The sequence below is a fragment of the Fusarium subglutinans genome (genome assembly GCF_013396075.1).
Source record: "Fusarium subglutinans strain NRRL 66333 chromosome Unknown NRRL66333_c0000100, whole genome shotgun sequence".
Taxonomy (NCBI): domain Eukaryota; kingdom Fungi; phylum Ascomycota; class Sordariomycetes; order Hypocreales; family Nectriaceae; genus Fusarium; species Fusarium subglutinans.
In genome coordinates, this window is record NW_023502163.1 from 32,123 (window position 1) to 50,521 (window position 18,399).

Sequence of the window (18,399 nt, forward strand, 5' to 3'; positions counted from 1 at the left end):
TGCTACGTCATTGACTGTCGCTTCCATTACCGAGAGAGAGGACAGATCTGAAGCGTTGCCACTGAAATGCTACTGCGCCGTGCCGTTTGACGCGTATGTAATTCAAGATACGGGAACTTTATGGGTGATAGACTTCATCTCATTTCACAGTGAAGGTAATTCTTTGGGTACAGATGATTCAAAAAGGTCCGGTTTTGCCGGGTTGTGGTTGCAGTGGGTTAACTACCGTTCCAAAGGGCCGGGGATCTTCACTGAGGAGACTTCTGTTTTAACCGCTCGGCATGTATTCTGGAGGGTATCGCGAACACGAAACGGGCTTGGGATTGGGTCATGTACGGACGATGAACGGAACCGAACTTGTTTTCTCAATTTCCAGAGTCCAAGACGTGTGACGACGAAAGGATGTCTCTCAGGGTGCCCGACGCGTCGACAGTCGCGTATCACCCGCGTAAGGACGACATTCGGAGAATTTCACGGCTGCGCAACATTGTCCCCGTCGATATAACAATTGAGATGACAAGATCAGACAAAAAAGGCGATTAATTCTGTTCCTTGCGCGACCTCCTGTTTTGTCATGCGAGTGTGCCTCCGGATCAAATTATCCCGGAATTGCCGGCGCATGAACCCCGTCCGTTGGGCATTGACTCTTCATCCCTTTTTGTCGGCACGATCCGGCATCCCACCGTTGAAATCCCACTGCCAAGAATAGACACTGTCGATCAGATCACGGGGTGGGATGATTGGAGGGCCAATGCGAGGTGGTGAAACGTCAAAGCCAGGCGAGCGCTGAGCCCGCTGGTGAGAGGGCTGGACACCATGGTCGGTGGTCTAGGTAAGGTAGTTGAAACATTTGGGCTGACTTTAACGGCTGCGTCTATGATGGATGATAAGATATTACTTTATGGGCTTGAGCCTTCTTCCTTATATCGATCATTATTTTTAAAAACGGTCTCAAAACCTTTCGAACGGTTTGCCATACATTTATCCAAGTTCGATGCACTCTAAAATGGTTTAGGGTAAGCAAACCAACGAGTCAGCCATTTCGGTCACCTCGGGATCTCCTGCCTATTGCGCATCCCTCAATTCTTCCCCACGCACTAACAATCAGCTCGCTTGTGGGGAAGACGATTCATTCTTATCTCTACTCCAGCGACGATAGCCGTCACTCCAACTCTCCATCTGGAGATGGTCTAGTCTCACTGTCGGGATCACTATCTTTCTTGATGCTGTTTCAGCACTTCCGGGCTGTTATGCTGACGGCTTAGCCCGGCATTGACAGATAGCTGTTCGTTATACTCTTTGGGAAACTGACATGTTTCTGGAATTGAAGACGTAGACTAGGAGTTGGATCATGATGACTGAAAAGGAAGATGTAAGTCTGGGGAAACGAGTAACAGTTTCCGAAAGATTTGTGTATATAAACTGTCATGATCTCAGCATCAAATAGACTTCATCACTCACAATCACAATCATCACAGCCTCTGACTTCACTTACACTTCTCCCCAAACTTCTACAACAACCTCCAAAATGGCCGCTCTCAACGCAGACACCCTCGACATGTCCCTCTTCTTCGGCAACCCTTCTCAGAAGCAAGACTTCTGCGACTCCCTCCTCCGCCTCCTCAAAAAGCGCGGCGGCGTCAAACTAATCAACCACCCCATCCCCTCCACCGCCATCCACGAACTCTTCACCCAGACAAAGCGCTTCTTCAACCTCCCCCTCGAGACAAAAATGCTCGCCAAGCACCCTCCCCAAGCCAACCCCAACCGCGGGTATTCCTTCGTCGGCCAGGAAAACGTCGCCAACATTAGCGGTTACGAGAAGGGGCTTGGACCGCTGCAGACTCGCGATATCAAGGAGACTGTGGATTTTGGATCGGCGACTGATGAGCTTGTTGATAATCTTTGGGTTCCGGAGGAGGAGTTGCCTGGGTTCCGAAGTTTCATGGAGGGGTTTTATGAGATGGCGTTCAAGACGGAGATGCAGCTTCTTGAGGCGCTTGCTATTGCTCTTGGTGTTTCTCCTGACCACTTGAAGGCGCTTCATAACCGTGCGGAGAATGAGTTTCGAATCCTGCATTACCCTGCCATTCCGGCTTCAGAACTCGCAGACGGTACAGCAACCCGCATCGCAGAGCACACTGATTTCGGAACCATCACCATGCTGTTCCAAGACTCTGTCGGCGGTCTTCAGGTCGAGGACCAAGAGAACCTCGGAACGTTCAACAACGTTGAGTCAGCTTCTCCCACCGACATCATCCTCAACATTGGTGATTCCCTGCAGCGCTTGACGAATGATACTTTCAAAGCTGCGTGCCATCGCGTTACATATCCTCCTTCTATCAAGGCTGGAGATGGCGAGCAGGTCATTCCTGAGAGATACTCTATCGCCTACTTTGCGAAGCCTAACCGAAGTGCTTCTCTGTTTCCGCTCAAGGAGTTTATTGAGGAGGGCGTTCCTTGTAAGTATGAGGATGTTACTGCTTGGGAGTGGAATAACCGCCGAATTGAGAAGTTGTTTTCTGCTGAGGCAAAGGTCTAGATAGGAGATGGATGACCAGATTGTGATAGTTATAGCATAGCGGAATTTATTTACTACAGTATTCTCTCAATATCGGTCGTCTGCATGATTGTGTCCACTGATCGAAACTCGGCTTTGTTGTCTTTGGCTCTCACATGCTGACAGTTTTGCTCTCTAGAACTTTACCTCGTCTCTGTTAACCTCCATCATTTCATACTCATAATTGTTCGATACTTGGGGTACTTTATGACATTCTCAGATAAGGGATTGACCCAACTTATGTCTGGGTATCCACATCTTACAACCGACTGACGCCCTTTGTCTTGTCTTGCCCAAATCTCCACCAAAAATGCCACTATCGCCCATCACGAGGAGAAGCAATCTCGAAGCTTCAAGCCTCACACTAGAACACTCTAGCTCCCCAGACCAACCTATCAAACATCTCCAATTCTCTCCCCGAGTTCTAATTCGCCAATCCCCATCGCACTCGCCGATAAGCCCCCTCCCAAAAAAGCAAGCAATCCCGATCCCCTTCCTCTTAAGACAGACCCTCACTCCCCCATCTTCAAATGAATTAGTATCGAGTCGAACGAATTAGTATGTCCAACACCAAATCCAGACGAACGCACTCTTTCGGCGGGTGCAAGACATGTCGGAAACGTCATCTCAAGTGTGATCAGTCTCTGCCGAGGTGTAATCGCTGTAAACAGGCGGGATTGACCTGTGAGGGTTTCACGCCGGCGCTGAGATGGTTGATTTCGACGGGGAGGGAGGTCTATGATAGGCAGCCTACGCAAATTGCTGATGTTGGGGCGGAGCAGTATTCTAGGAGACATTTGTTTACTGGTAAGTGAATTGTGTTATTGATTGGCCTAGGCTGATTTTGTAGAGGAGGACAGGGAGCTTATGAGCAATGCTCTTGTTACCAACGTTCCGTCGACGGTGACGGCTGCTTTGAATCAGATTGATGAAGAGTCAAAAGGGTTGGATGTTAAAGATGACGCTGCGAGTATCTGCGAAGTTGGTCCTTTTCAGGTCTTCAAGTTCGAAACTAGCCAATCCGTCACGACACCCTCAGACCATGTCTCATTCAACGATATGGATCTCGACACTCTTTCCGAGAACCAAACCCAGGACTTTTCAGAAACCATCGAAAATGATCAAGCTACCTCTAATGACTTCTCAACAACCTCTCTCGATTTTCTGCACTGGGGCGATTTATTCACCTGGGACGTCAGCGTTCTCGACAATCCACCTCAACTCCCCTACGACAACTTGGACACTTTGCCCATCAACTTTAACTGGCCTAATGAATCCAATATGGGCTTCACAGAGTCTTTGGATATGATGCCCTTTGAAGCAGCGAGCGATGACGTTGCGTGGCCGCAGCTTGATCTCATGATGGATGCACCTCTTCTTCTGAAACACTTCAACGAAGACGTCATCAGCCAGATGGGTTCTCTTCCCATCAACGAAAAGTCAGCTTGGAAGACTCTTCACTATCCATCTGCTATAATGACGCTGAGCGAGTTGACCATGTTGGATGTGGACAGAGATCAGATCAAGCGTGCGAATCTGGCTACGTTTTACGCCCTGATAGCTGTTTCGTCATTCCACCTCTCTCTCAACCCCATAACTTTCCCGAATCTAGCTCGACCGGGCGATCATTGGAAATCACTCTCAAGTCGGACATACGAAGCTGCGAAACAACACCTCAAAGTCAGTCTCGAAAAGGAATCGCAGCCTGGACCGAATAAAGCAAAGTACAAGGAACAACTGATGGGTATAAGTGCCGTATTGGCAACAGCAGTACGTTCCCTATCACCATACACTACTAGATAAACTAACCGCCGTAGCTCCTCTCCGGCAACGAAACAGACACGCGGTGGTGTCTCACAGAAATGGAACGCCTCATAAGCTGGCGCGGCCTCACCAAACCAAGCATATCCCGCCGCGCCCGTCTCCTCCACAACATCTACGCCTGGATGCGCATCGTCTCCGAGAGTCTAAACGTATACCTCGACGAGAACCACGCCATCGAAACCCCCTTCCGCACGACAACCTCTCGCTCCATCAATCCCGACATGACTCTCGACAATTTCCTGCATCTCGAACCGCGAAAACTGCACGGTCAGAAGACGAAACGCGATATCAAAGATATTCACCTCGCAGATGCGTCGCAGGATCATGAGAATATGTATATGCAGATTTACGGCGTTCCAGAGACGTGGCTCAGCTTGGTATCCCAAATAACACGTCTCGCCAACGTAATGGATCGTCTATCCGCGTCTAAAAAGTCCGACGCTGAAGCGCTCATGGCGTTACAGCCGCGCGCTTCATACCTCGAAAACGCAGTCTGTCTCTTCCGCTCACGCCACAATGAGAGCACCATGAGCGCCAGTCCCAGCACCCCAGGCGGAACGCCGCATATGCACATGGTACGCGCCCTCGCCTCCGCGCTGGTGATATTCTTCTACCGACGCATTCGCAACGTGAATCCCTTGGTTCTACAAGATAGTGTCAATGATGTTGTCGAGTCGTTGCATGCGTTTGATGAAGCGTTGGAGAGGAATAATCTGCTTGGGCCGGGGACGGCGTGGCCTGCTTTTATAGCGGGAGCGGAGGCGAGGGCGAGACAAAGGAGGGATATAGAGGAGTGGTTGGATAAGGGGTTTGGGAGGAGTGGGTTTGAGAGTTATAGGGCGTCGAAGGAGGTGTTGGTGGAGGTTTGGAGGAGGAGGGATGAGGCGGAGGGGATGCCGTCTGGGGATGTGTGTACGTGGATGGAGGTTTGTAGGGATTTACGTCGGTGGCCGTTGGTGTCTTAGTCACTGAATGATGATTACGAAGTTATGCAAGTTGTGTCAATGTATTGATCGAGGCTAATGTTTGGCTTTGTCTGTTTCTCCCAGCCCTTGGGCGGCACTTGTGCGTGGTGTACATTGTCGCCGCCAATGTCGGTCAAACTGGGTAGCTAGACCTCATGGCTATCGGGAGATAGCAATAATAGAATACGCAGGTAGCAGACTCAATCAGCAATTCATCGGTCTATCTGCAGAGACCTCAATGTATGTCTGAGCCGTGTGATAGGAGTGTAGCTTCCAATGGCTCAATGGGACCAGAACTGGTGCCACTTGCGAGCTTATTCTTCGTTTCGGGATCGGCCGTTCGTTCGCTTTAGAGATAGCACGTTCGTGCATGCTGCTACGGACGAGGTGGAGGTGGCATCGAGATGCGGCGGCTTGGTTTGAGTCGTCGTGATCAGGAAATGGCATTAATGCAGGGCTGCTTGCTTTTCGCGATGACCAGACAATCTGCACAGGCATCGTGGCAGACACAGCGTCGGCGACTGGTAGGGTTGATCATCTCGAAGGGGCCAGCGGATACGCACGAGTCGTGGGCATTGGGTGCCCTTTGTGATCATTCCCGGCAACGTTCCATCATGGCTACTGATGCATGGCTTTGAACGGTCGAGTGAGTGATTGACGTGGCCACCTATCGCAACCCGACTGCGATTGATCTTACCCCAATGTTGGAGCCTTTGTAGAACAGGTCTCGTAGTACCAGCTATCGGGCCAATCGTCGCGAAAGCTGACCCGTAGACATCGAGCGTTTCTACAGGTGACGAGCTATCCTGAGCTCCGCTCTCAGCGCGGCCGGATCCTAGATGATAAGAATACCGAGACAGGTTTGGAGTGCTGGAGGACGAGCTTAGCAAGCTCTCTCTGGCCTGTTGAGCACCCAAAGAGCTTGCAAAGTCCATCCCCCCATTGTCCCAAACCTATCTTATTGCATGCTCATCCCACCTCAGTGGGCTGGAACCCAGCAAGGACATTCGCCCTGAACCAAGGCACGTAAACATCCCTCGCCCATCTAGCCAACTCTCGTATTCCCGCGACAACAGCATACGTATCAAGAATGCTCTGCGTCGTGCCAAACTGTCTCTCTGTCCAAAGAACAGTCTTGTTCCCCTCCAACGTCGAGAACACAAAGAGCCACCGATGCCCTTGCACGATAATCCCCGGTATAAATCCCAATTGCCCCAAAACATCGTTCGCTTTTTGGCTCCGCAGTACTTCCTCCTCTGCTGTCAAGGGCTGTGGTGTAAGGCCAATGACGGAGCGGAGGAAAGCCCACTGCGCGGCATGCCATACTCCCATCTGGAGCTGTGCGGCGTCGAGCTCTTTGCCAGGACGCTTAGTCTCGATGCTTAGAACTATAGGGGACAATTGTAGCGGCGCGAAGTCGGTGTGGTTCACGGTCAGGGTCGGTGTTCGACGGCCGAGGGCTTGGAGGGCGGGGGAGTCGGTGGGGTTGAGGTAGAGGCAGAAGTCGACCATTTTGGCTGTCGAGGAGTAGGGAATGAAGCGGCGGTGCGGACGGGCGGTGGTACTAGAAAGAAATTAGCTGGAAGATTAGGGATACCGAAGATTGGACAGCTTACCAGGAAGTGAAGTTGAGAGGCGTGGCTGTTGAAGCGTCGGGTTGTCTCAGGATAGCTTGGAGAAGACGATGGTGCACTTCCATATTCCAAGCCGCCTCTTCATGGTTTGTATCATGACAGTGGCGCGCAAAATCGCAGATTTGAGCTATTTCTTCAGGGAGAGGAACTCGTCCCGGCAATGTATCGTCACCCTCTTTGAACGCAAACCTCCACAAGCGCGTATTTTGCCCCCTCACAAGTGGACTCTCCAGAATAGCACTCTTCTTGTCCGCAGGCAATATCTCAATCCTGCTTCCAATTTCCTGAATTGTATCAAGAAGACTGGAGATGACGGGAGGCGCAATGTCAACGTTCAATTGTCTGCATTCAAGTCCTCTTTCTTCAAGTCTCAGCCTGAGCATTTGTTTCTTGGGCGAACTCGACCGCGATCCCTCGCCAGACTCAGACCACGAAGCGGATGAACTGGTTGATGAAGGAGGAGGGAGGTTTGCGGCGCGCGGCGTACGGTCCAGATCGATGAGACGACGGCGCTTTGGAGTTGTCCCCTCCATTGAGTCTGAAGTAGGCGGACTAGGCAGCGCTGCCTTTCGCTTCGAGACTTTGGAGAGGGTTTCGGATGGGGGGTATTCGTCGGGGAGGGAGGCGAGCCAAGAAGCTACACGCTGTTCAAGCATGGTTGGCGTTGGTGAAGTAGTTTCGACATTATTTGATGATGGATTTGTTTGATGGGCATTTTTGGTGATGGATGTTTGAAGCTGGGCTGATGTCACAGAGGGCCGTGAGGTTGGCGCGACAACAGCCCCACTGTATTGGATTTACAGCGACGCTGATTGCTTTTATGGTTATTCATCAGAGCCGTTATATTTCTGAGAAGGTTAAGACCTTAAAAAGACGACGATTATACATAGCAGTATGTGAGTCTATAGTCTACCTTACTGCGCTCTTGAGCGAAGTGCATCAGAAGAAGCCTCGTTGAAAGATGGAACTCATTGCCGATCACGGCCAAGAAGAACCCGGAGCCGATTGAACGGGGATTGAACGGAGGTGTGATCTTGCGAGAGAGTTTGGTCTAAATTAAATTAAATTAAATTCTACTTGATTGTACGTAAATTGCATTCGAATCTAATTGATCTATATTCATATTCGTTCTCACCCTCAAGCGTTCTACACGGTTCAGCACGCAATATCCGATATCGCCCTTAGGCTAATGGTCCGAGGCGTCCGGTCGGATGACTGCATCCGCTCGCCCGATCATTAATTCGACAATCGGAAGAGCAACAATTGTACGAACACAGCCTCATAAACATATCTCTTCATATTGGGTATCATTAACTAACTATCCCACCATCAGCACTTTCCAACATTGCTCTTCAAACATTCTCCAAATACCGTACTGTACATTTCGACGTATCAGGCGACGATCTCATAGGCATCTGCACGCCCGCTGATGACGGTAGGCTCTGTAGGTTGTAAAAGTCAAAGTCCCCCGGATTTGTAGCGTTCGATGGTGATCGTTCCGGTCGGTCGTCGTGCTGTCGTTTCATGTCCTTGGCCAGAGCGTAGAAGAAGGGTGTGTTGGAGACGATGCATCCGCAGAGAATCTCAATTGACGCCCACTACTACACGTTAATAAAAGTTCAACATCAAATGGAGGGAACGTACCATTGATCGGGATCGTTGAGACACGGATTGGTTGAGGATGAGAGGGAGGCGGAGTATCGTGATGGCTACCAGCACAGCGCCAATGCTAAACAAGAAGCCAAGCTGTAGTTTCTCCTTGATATCGAGCCGGAGATGTCGAAGCATCGGAAAGGGGAGGATTATAAGTGCAATGCATATTATTATATTGCAAACCGCCATTAGTATCAGATTGCCGATGGCGCGATTGCATGCGACTTCTGCGGTGCAAATGTTAGCTGACATGCTGTGGCGAAAAGTCTTTCGTCGCTGCTTACTCGTGTCATCATAATTAAGCGCCCACATTCTATCACCTCGTTAGCAATGCCTGGGGACAATCTGCGAATGGGACATACAATGATATTGGGCGACATTCGGCGAGGATTGTTATAAAGACTGCGATGAAGGTGGCGATGATGAACCACCAAAGCGCATCTGTGACGGGTTTGCCCCAGCGAAAGACATAAATGAAGCGTGAATAAAAGGCCAACAGCCCCAGCTTCAAACACCACAAACTATCCCATATCAGCAAGTTCTCTCTCAAACGTATCGGTCGCACATACAACATGGCGTAGAATATCCGCGCAGGTATGAGCAGCTTATGCGAAAGCTCTCTATCCCCATCAATACTCTGCACACTCTCCCCCCAAGTCTGCGCCTCCGCCTCCGTCGCCGGATCGTACGTATGGTCCGGATTCAGCGTGAACGAGAGGATTATACACACAGCGCGTCCAATAAGCGGGAGCACCGCGATGGTCATGTAAAAGTCGTCGATGCGCCATCGTCGGTGACATGTCGTGTGGATGTGGCAGCGAAATATGAGGCGGTACAGACACCTAGCTGCGATGAGGGCGACGCATATAGCAGTCGATGCTAACGTGAGGACTGCGTCCGAGGACGATGCCATGCCTGCTCATGGTGTTGTTGCACTTGAGGTCATTGTTGGAAAAAAGAGAGGGAGATTGTGGAGGAGGAGGAGATGATGGGGTTGGGGGAGGCGAATTGCCGGTTTGCGGGGGACGGGGGCCGTGTACCCAAGGGAAAGGATCTGGGGATCATTCAAATGCCTCGTGAGTGGGCGCTTCGGTTAACGGCGTGATGCTGTTGAAGGATTCGAGACCAGGGCTCGTTGAACTAACGACCGAGCTATCTTCAACGGGAATCGTTTGGCGCCACCTTCACGACGTTGTACACATTAAGCTAATCTGAGTAATGTTTCTTTCTCTGTGAGAAATTCTTCATTTCGTCACTCTGATCGTTGTGCAAAACGGTCGGCGATCCTTGCATTTTGACATGCAGGGGACCTTGCTCTGTCTCAGATGAAGGAGACGCTTTTAATTGATGGTGATATGTTTCTGCGGCGTAGCAGCGTCGTATTCTCTAATTAACGGTTTTTCTCGAAAACTGGGCACGGCAAACTCTAAATTGGCAGTGTTGTTTACAGGGCGCGTGCCTTGAATCTGGGCCGTTTCATCGCCGTTGAATTGGTCTCTGCCGCTTTGACTTTGAGCGCACCGTTCCGGGCGGAAGTCAAAGTGTTGTACAGCGACGATCAATAGCAACGGTTGCTGGCGATAAACGAATGTCGCGCATGCGTCCGGGAGTGCACGCACAGACTGTCGTTAGGTATTTTGAGACTCGTGATGTCGGTCCGGAACACGGTCTAGCGTCGGCGTAGTTGGCTGAGCTGCGGAATGGTGACATTTTAGTTCATTGACCGCCTCAAGCTCAACTGCACCCCGCAATTCAATTGTCAACCATGGTTTGTGATGCAAGGTTGGCGTTGCATCATAAATTGGATCTGCTAAATTTATTTCATTATCACGGAGATAAAAAACATATGACGTTTGTTTACTCTGATACTCGGTAGATAACCGCCCGTGTCATTGGCGACTACCTTGTAGCATAGCACTGTTGCTTAATCATCACTGATGACAGATTCACGCCCGTTGGGCATCAACTCCTCGCTTTACTGTTGGCCTTGCGTGAACACGCGCAGCTCCTCATATGCAAAAATACCATGAAATCAATTACCTGAACTCCTCTAAACATGTCGACGCGTCAGTAAGTCACTACGGCTGCTCATTGTAATACGCCTAAAATGTCTGGTAATACACCTCCGCCACCACCGTCGGCTCCTCCGCTGCCGCCTGCTGCTCAAAAGACAAACACAAAAAAATCATCCTTCATATCGAGGGCGAGAAATACCCCGGAAGACTGCTTCTACCGGCCTCCCAAGCCTCCGACCCAAGCCGATCTCCTCAAGTTGCCTACAGGGCCGTACTTCGTGTATGGAACATTGATGGATCCGAAAATGCTAGCCGACGTCCTCGGACTAAAAGAAAAACCCAAACTACGACCCGCCAAGATCATAGGGTACTCGCGTAAACTCTGGGGACAGTATCCCGCCCTGCAAGACGGCCCGCAGAATGAACAAGTCAGTGGTGCCGTCTATCATGTGCAGTCTGTTGCTCATGCGAAGAGATTGGCCGAGTACGAGACAAACAGCTACAGAGCCAAACTATGCCTTATCCAGTATACAGATGCAAAGGAACCTGTTGAGGATTATGGCCATGTTTTCATGTTTGTCGGTAATCCAAGGGATCTACAAGAGGGGGACTTTGATCTGGAAAAATGGTTGAAGCGAGTGGGACGATCGTCTTATTAAACTCGGAAGATTAAAGGCAAGCATTGTATTAGGAAGACCTTACTCTATGGCGCCTGGAGATCTTGGTGCACGCCCCGGTAATGTCCAGAAATCCCTTAAGTCTCGTATCTGGCAATTTGGTTCGGCATCTCATTCAGATACAACAACCATGGACAAGCTAGTTTGTATGATTTACAATTTCCCGATTATATTTATGCCCCGCGAAGCATGGAATCCCACAATACAATTCCACAAGACTTCTGGTGCCGAGAATCAACTGCAAGCCGCAGACCAAACAACCGGTTCAAAGATCAACTAATTTGGGTCACAAATTCACAGGCACCATTAAGTCAAAGGATATTAAACATCTGTATAAATGCCAACTAAGACAAGAGCCTTATTCTTGTTAGTAGTAATAGCCCAGCTGAACCATTGCCGAGAGCTTGCTGCGATCAAGGTCGAGAGGCATTATGAAAAAGAATGGACCTCAGTGGAGAGCTATTTATGTAAATCGGCTTGGGAGGAGATCGGGGTTTTAGCTGCTTAGCAATTAATTAGAGGCTCCGCCATTCTATTTATTATCATCTTAAGATACTCTATCTTAAGACACACTCCATCTTAAGAAGGAGCCATACTTATAGAGCATTGTCGGCTAGCTTCTCAAGACTGGACGGAAGTCAAAGGGAGCAGGAAATCCTAACCTCTTTTACACCTTATCTCAGGATTAATGAAGCTATTATGAAGAGCAATCGGATGCTCTCGCGTGGTACTGCTCCATTCAGACCAGTCAGTTGTGTTATTTAGCAGGCCCTAAGACACTGTAATTGACTGGCCTAAGCATCCAATAGCTTGCGACAGTTTTGACTTAACACCTGAAGTATACGTACCATACTTCCTTGATATCCAATGCAACCTTGGCCTGTATACCCTTCTCTTTTCACATAGGAAGGCCAGAAGGATCCGTGTTTTTCGGTCCAACCCGAAGTGGGATCATCGAGGCACGCAGTAGTGTTGCACTGAACGGACCATAGAGGGTTGACGTTGCATTATCTCACCTGCATGTGCGGCAGAGTCTTTTGGGACCTGTCCATGCATGCAACACCCTCGGTATAGCCAAGAACCGTGGTACAGGACCAAAAAGGTCCGAGCACGTGCTGAAGTTGAGATGCCCGCTGTGACCCTACTTCTTATCTCGCCGCTGATGGTGGTTCGAGTTCTCGCAGCCTTTAAGACTCGGAGCATCCCACTTAGATTTGTAACCATATTGTAAGATAACGGAGCCGGCCGCGCCGAAAATCAATTGGAAGACCTCCGGAGGAATTTGGGTTCGGACATTAAGCTGGAGGACGAGGTAGTTCTGCATCGCTTGTGACCATAGGCTATGTTGATGTCGTGCTGAGACAACCTTGCGGTGAACGCCAAGGAATAGACGGCCTAGGTTCCGTTTAGGCAATATTAAAAGTGCATCTACGAGTGAATAAGCCGAGAAAACCGCAGGAAAATACGAGATGCAATAAGCATAGCACCAAACAGTTGGCACGGGGCTGTCATGAATTACAACCGGGGACAATGCAGATCTTGTTAAAGTTTGTTTGGGTAAGACTCTCGGCTTAGGAAATAGTTGTAAAGTATCTAGTACGGAATTGAAATGTTACCATAAACATGATGTAAAATTACCAAACCCAAAACAACCCAATCATCACGTGCCATTCTCTTTATCCCCTTCTATCGCCATATCAAGATCACCAGGAGTAGGCATCCACTTCGAGTTCAAAGACAGTCTTGGAGTGGCGCCCAATACCAGCAACAACAGCCCGAACGTCATCACACAGGGATCCGGGGCCTGATACCACGATACCGACTCTCTTCCAGCCTGCTGATGCTTCTTCATCGATAAGAGCAGCAACATCGAATCTTGAACCAATTCTAATGTCCGTCTGTGCAGTATTCACGGCATCGAGGGCTGGCTCGATCTCGTTGACGAGACATCGGGCTTCTGCTTTGACGCTCCATGCCAACTTGACGTTCCAGTGGTTGTGGATGAGCGCAAACAGACTAGTGATACCAACACCACCAGCTATGAGAAGAAGCCTGTCGCAGCGTAGGACCTCTCGTGTGTCGCTGCCAGGGTAAGGACCCTCCAAGAGAGTGAGTAAGCGGTCATGGCTTTCGAGATACTTGGTGATACCAGTCGACTTCTTGATGAATAGTGTCACTCCAGCTGAGATCTCCGCTGAGGCTGATGATTGCCTAACCACTGCAATTTGAGCTGTCGACTTCTCAATATCTTCCAATCCCGAAGAAGCTCCTGGTGAGGTTGGGGACCCAGGTGTAGCTGAGGTTCCACGTCGTTGAAGCGCAACTGTAGGAATGATAGAGAAGGGGTGATTCTCCCAAGGCCGCATTGGAGCAAGTGTGGGGAAGTAGACAAAGACATGCTTTCCAGGATCCAAACCCCATCGAACGCCTGGGACATCTACTCGAACGTAGCCAGCTCCAATGTCCTTAACCTTGGACCTCAGAATACCCAGTCTGATGACCCGTACGACTCGAACCAGGCGTTCGAAACCCCAAAGGGCAATGGCAAGGTAAAGCCAAATCTCGTGCCCAGTTGTGTAACCGGGGGAGTGCAGACGGATAGAGGCATATCGCAGCATGAGATGATACCAGCATCCCACAATAACAAGCGCAGCAATAAGGATGTGCATAAGCAAGAAAAGCTCGTAGTTGGCCTTTCGAACGTAGAGTCCACTTCCAAGGCAGGTAATTACAGTGAAGATGACGGTGACCGAGCCCCAGCGTCTCCAGTCTGTAGTACCCATCTTATCAGAGCCAACCAACACAAAAATAGCGTGCAGGACAGCCAGTAGAGCAAAGGTCCGTCCAACCCATCGGTGAAGCAGGATGAATGTAGAGCGTGACCAGTTAGATAGCCACAAGAGGAGGTTGTTCCTGGACGGGAAAAGGATGATCAGTGGGAGCAAGGCGAATGCGAGTGCTCCAGTGCGGTAGACGAGATAAGCGAGTAGTTCCCGCCGTTCCCCCACGAATCTGGCATGTGGCTGACGGAGCTCATAGCCGATAGCGGTAAAGACAACGACGAGAGCAAAGAATAAGGCGATATATAGACCTTGACCAACAGAGGGAGCATTTCCAAGTTTGAATGGTAGAGGGCGTACGGAATAGGTACCGATCATGCTTGGATAGAGGATGTATGGTTTGAGTTTGTCATAGATTGATGGGATGAAAGGCAGATAACCGGACCAGGTCATTAGAATTGGTATTCCGACGGCAATGACAACAAGAATGATGCTGTGGCAATATTAGCCATGTTGCTAAGTGAGGAGTGAAGAAACATACCCGTATCGTGCTCCCATTATCATCTCATGGTTCGTCGCCCAAAGCGAGTTCCATTGACTACGATACGCAACCGGCGCGAGTGTCGATGTCTGGTTGAGAACCTTGTCTGTCACGTTGAGTTGATATCGCGGTGGTTTAGGATCAACCTCCATGAGAGCCTCTGAGTAGGACCACTTTGCGGGAACGAATTTGCTCCCTGTGATCCACTCCTCCCAGTAACCCTCGATCTTTGACAACTTTTCATCGCCGCAGTTGTCGCTCATACACCAAGCAACAGATGTCAAGAAAGAAGTGTCGTTCGCTCGACATGCCGGCGGAGTCGCCATGTGTCCATCGTGCATGCTTGAACAGGGTAACATCAGAGGAGTAAAGGATCGAAGACATGCTTCAGCGCAGACAGGATCGTATGAAGTCAATCCATAGCCCTCAAGTCCCTGAGCGTATGTCGAACTGACTTGAAGTGCCAACAGTAGTGAGAGGGAGTTTAGCAATGTCATACTGCCACCTGCCCCTTGGCGGTTCATCGTAGGATGTTCAAAGTGGATATAGAAAATGATGGCGGATTACGCTAAGATGAGATCATCCAGTGATCATTTATAGAATAGAATAGCAGTGATATAACTTTGAGTTTGTGTTATGGACAGGCCAGCGGATGACACCTGCTTTATACAGCGACGTGCAGTCATCGAGCCCAACCAACCTGGCGGGCCCAGGCCTCGACCAGGATATCGAGGCAACACCAACACAAAAATCCCATCACTGCGTTACTACCCATACGCCCAATGCTTCAGTTGCATCATCCCGCTTCGACTCCGGCCATCGTGATTCATCCCATCAATCCCCACGGGGAAACTCTATTTCCTCACTCCAGAACCTCTATCAAGATCTACCTTTCTCCGCCTGCTTCCGGGTCCTGTTTCGGTCATCGGCCCATGGCAGGCCCGAATACCCGTCTAGCCGCATGCTCCGTTCGCTGAGTACCTCGATAAACATCTCTTGGCAGGTCATGCGGAGGCCTTGTGGTGAAATTGCGTGCCAGATCAGCGTTGCAGTGCAGTTGGCCCTGTTCGTGGTGGGAGCCGAGATTCTTAGATACCTGGAAGGACGGGAACGTATGCCGCCTTTTGGGATTTTGAAGAGTCAGTTGGCTTCTTCTATCGTCTCAAAATTACACTCCGTCGACGATTCTCGATCTTGATTATCTTGCTGCAACTGAGTGTTTGTTGGCTTCCAAGACATCTTATCGCCGATCAAGAAATTCGGAAGATCACATTCCGAAAAAGCAATATCTCACTTGATAAACACCTATTAGATAACTCGGAAGACCTAATTCGGACCCTATTATATTACGACCCGAATATTGACGTCGGTCATTTAGCCGGGCCTATACTCGGCGGATTTTATTGATCTTGATCAGATAACCAACCCTATCAGTGAACTCGGCGATTTGTTTCTAAGCTTACGCGTTTTGAGTGAAATCTGGATTTCAAGGTCGTTGGCATCGTTCGATGTCTTATAGTTACTCATTCGATTCAAAACGTCATTGACGACCCTCGGAGGAAGACATTCCGCGTCCTATGGGATCTGGTGAAACTCGAGGTACTTTACCGAAATTTGCTTAGTAAATGTTTCATAAACAATGCTAAAGAGCTGTGCCTCTTTGCTATTCATGCGGGAAAAACTTTAATCAGAGGAACTGCCGTAAACGTACCAAGTTTTTCGCTTATAACGGCTTTTGCGTCGCTACTATTGACATTTTGGGAAGCTAGCAATTGCGAAAATGGGGCTTGATAAGGTGAATGGTATGGACAAAGAGTCATTTGGCTTGTTCAGGAAGGTTTACCAGGAGTGGTGTAGCATTTAACCAGTGTAAGGTTACAGCGCACGAGGTATTTACTGAAATAGTGAGGGCAATCCTGTCTCAAGATGCAAGATATCTCGGTACTTGTGCCGTGTAGCCGATCGCCATATTTAAAAGCATCGGAACTCTGCAAACCATCCTATCTGGCGTGGATCAAGTGCCTGTCCATAACTTTCCAAGATTTATTTGTTCTTGCTCAGCCTTATATATGACGGTTCTTGGAACAACGACTAGATGCTGCGGGATTGGAAGTTGGAAGCTAAGGATCCTGGGTGGCCGTTTTCCCGCAACCTTCCGTCAAGATGACGAATAATTGGAACCATCCCAAGATCCTGGAGGCTCTATTAGACCCTGGGCAAAAATAGAACCGTCTTCCCACTTCCATTGTTGACAAAGGGATATGCTCTGAGAAAATTCAAGCACGAGGTTCCACATTTTGATAAGAGACAGGAAAACCCCAAGTGAGCGAACGCTGTGACATATAAGCTTGAATCTTAAGCCTGTTTCCACTAACGTGGTACACCCTCGCTCGAGAACACTGAAAAATACTAGAGGTACAGTAATGAGGAGAGTATCTCCATGTGATAGATGGTCAGATTCCCTTGGTGTTCCTCCCGTGATATTCTGCAGCCACATTTCAACCCAAGGGTCAGAAAACTAATTTTGAGATTCTGCAGTAATGGCTTATTATGTAGGCGCGTGTGATAAATTCTGTTGCTCTAGCTAACCTTGAGCTATGAGATTTCTAAGGAAGCTGAGTACAGCTTTCTTTCCATCAAAGTTCTGGAATTTATCAAGTATGTGAAGTAATTGACAAGCCGGTCGAGTTGGTATCAAGGAGGACCCTTGCCAATTGCGATAGTTGAATACTTCATCTACCAGTCTTAATCATGGAGGCATTTCAGACAGTCATTCGGATAATCCCTACGTAAGAGCAAGTCGTTGGGATCTCTGGGCCTGTAACTAGATCTATATGCGATACCGTTACTAATACAGCCTCGACCGTTCATTATCGGCTGCCATCTGATAACCGCTTCATATCCCCCACGTGGCTCATGGTCTTTAGACCTGCCTCTTTCGGCGATCATGGTCTAATTCCCGGCATTATTTACGGTGATCTGATAGTAGTTCCGCGCAGCACTGCTGCAAGATAGACCGAGATACAGACGCATCGCCGATGCCAAGGCGGACTCTCCTGTTGCAGGCACTGTTGTACGTCAAAAGAACCTCGCATGGTGACTCGAACTTGTTATTCTATGGGCCATTGACAGGTCAACTTGCAGCGTCGCATTCTGCCAACATGCTGGTCCACTCACCCCACGAAACAACAAAAGATCCCAGGACAAGCAGTGCTGAGCACTGAAACTTGGTCTCAACAAACCGCTGGTGACGATTAATAAACTTTGAATCCGACTCATCCGATGTATCGCCTCAAAATGATGGGTTATGCATCAAGGATTCATCTCAAATAGATAGATATGTGATCCGTGAGGAATGCTCTCATTAGACGAACAGGGTTGTTAGTGGAGTTCGTCTGAAACCCCAATCTTCAGCCGCAGTCCTTCATCTGCTTGCATTCTCCAATCCTGGCACGAGCCAACCAGCAGTATTCTCAAGCGAGAGGAATGTGGAATGACGAATGTCCCATTTGTCCAGAATCAAGGTCGAGGATCGACCGTTTCATATGCCAAAACGAAACGACCCATCAGTCGGACCGGCAAATCAGGTTCGTGATTGTTCTCCATTGCGGAAATATGGTTGATAGATCGATACTGGATGGGGAGATCGGGCGGATGTATTCCGTTGTTATCAGACCATATGCGCAGGTATGTGAATGGAGTATAATCCTTGCGAACCTTGATTGAAGACATATATATCCAAGACATTCG

General features: G+C 49.2%; 5 protein-coding genes across 5 annotated transcripts; 3 read left to right on the forward strand and 2 right to left on the reverse strand.

Annotated features, from left to right (window-relative positions):
• Positions 1-1,528: 1,528 nt before the first annotated feature.
• Positions 1,529-2,542, forward strand: FSUBG_7699 (gibberellin 20-oxidase; the record flags this gene model as incomplete). The annotated part of the gene is made up of 1 exon (XM_036686029.1): positions 1,529-2,542. The coding sequence occupies one exon, from the start codon at positions 1,529-1,531 to the stop codon at positions 2,540-2,542; it is 1,014 nt and encodes a 337-aa protein (XP_036536750.1).
• An 885-nt stretch (positions 2,543-3,427) lies between these two features.
• On the forward strand, positions 3,428-5,267 carry FSUBG_7700 (ARG81-like transcription factor; the record flags this gene model as incomplete). The annotated part of the gene is made up of 3 exons (XM_036686032.1): positions 3,428-4,330; positions 4,378-4,959; positions 5,223-5,267. 3 exons carry the CDS (start codon positions 3,428-3,430, stop codon positions 5,265-5,267), a joined length of 1,530 nt encoding a protein of 509 aa, XP_036536751.1.
• A 1,051-nt stretch (positions 5,268-6,318) lies between these two features.
• FSUBG_7701 (uncharacterized protein) lies at positions 6,319-9,549 on the reverse strand (the record flags this gene model as incomplete). Its single annotated transcript, XM_036686033.1, has 6 exons — positions 6,319-6,913; positions 6,966-7,769; positions 8,355-8,581; positions 8,628-8,949; positions 8,999-9,157; positions 9,206-9,549. 6 exons carry the CDS (start codon positions 9,547-9,549, stop codon positions 6,319-6,321), a joined length of 2,451 nt encoding a protein of 816 aa, XP_036536752.1.
• Positions 9,550-10,743: 1,194 nt separating this feature from the next.
• Positions 10,744-11,310, forward strand: FSUBG_7702 (poly polymerase; the record flags this gene model as incomplete). Its single annotated transcript, XM_036686034.1, has 1 exon — positions 10,744-11,310. The coding sequence occupies one exon, from the start codon at positions 10,744-10,746 to the stop codon at positions 11,308-11,310; it is 567 nt and encodes a 188-aa protein (XP_036536753.1).
• Positions 11,311-13,031: 1,721 nt separating this feature from the next.
• On the reverse strand, positions 13,032-15,146 carry FSUBG_7703 (ferric reductase transmembrane component 4; the record flags this gene model as incomplete). Its single annotated transcript, XM_036686035.1, has 2 exons — positions 13,032-14,601; positions 14,650-15,146. The coding sequence occupies 2 exons, from the start codon at positions 15,144-15,146 to the stop codon at positions 13,032-13,034; spliced, it is 2,067 nt and encodes a 688-aa protein (XP_036536754.1).
• Positions 15,147-18,399: the final 3,253 nt, after the last annotated feature.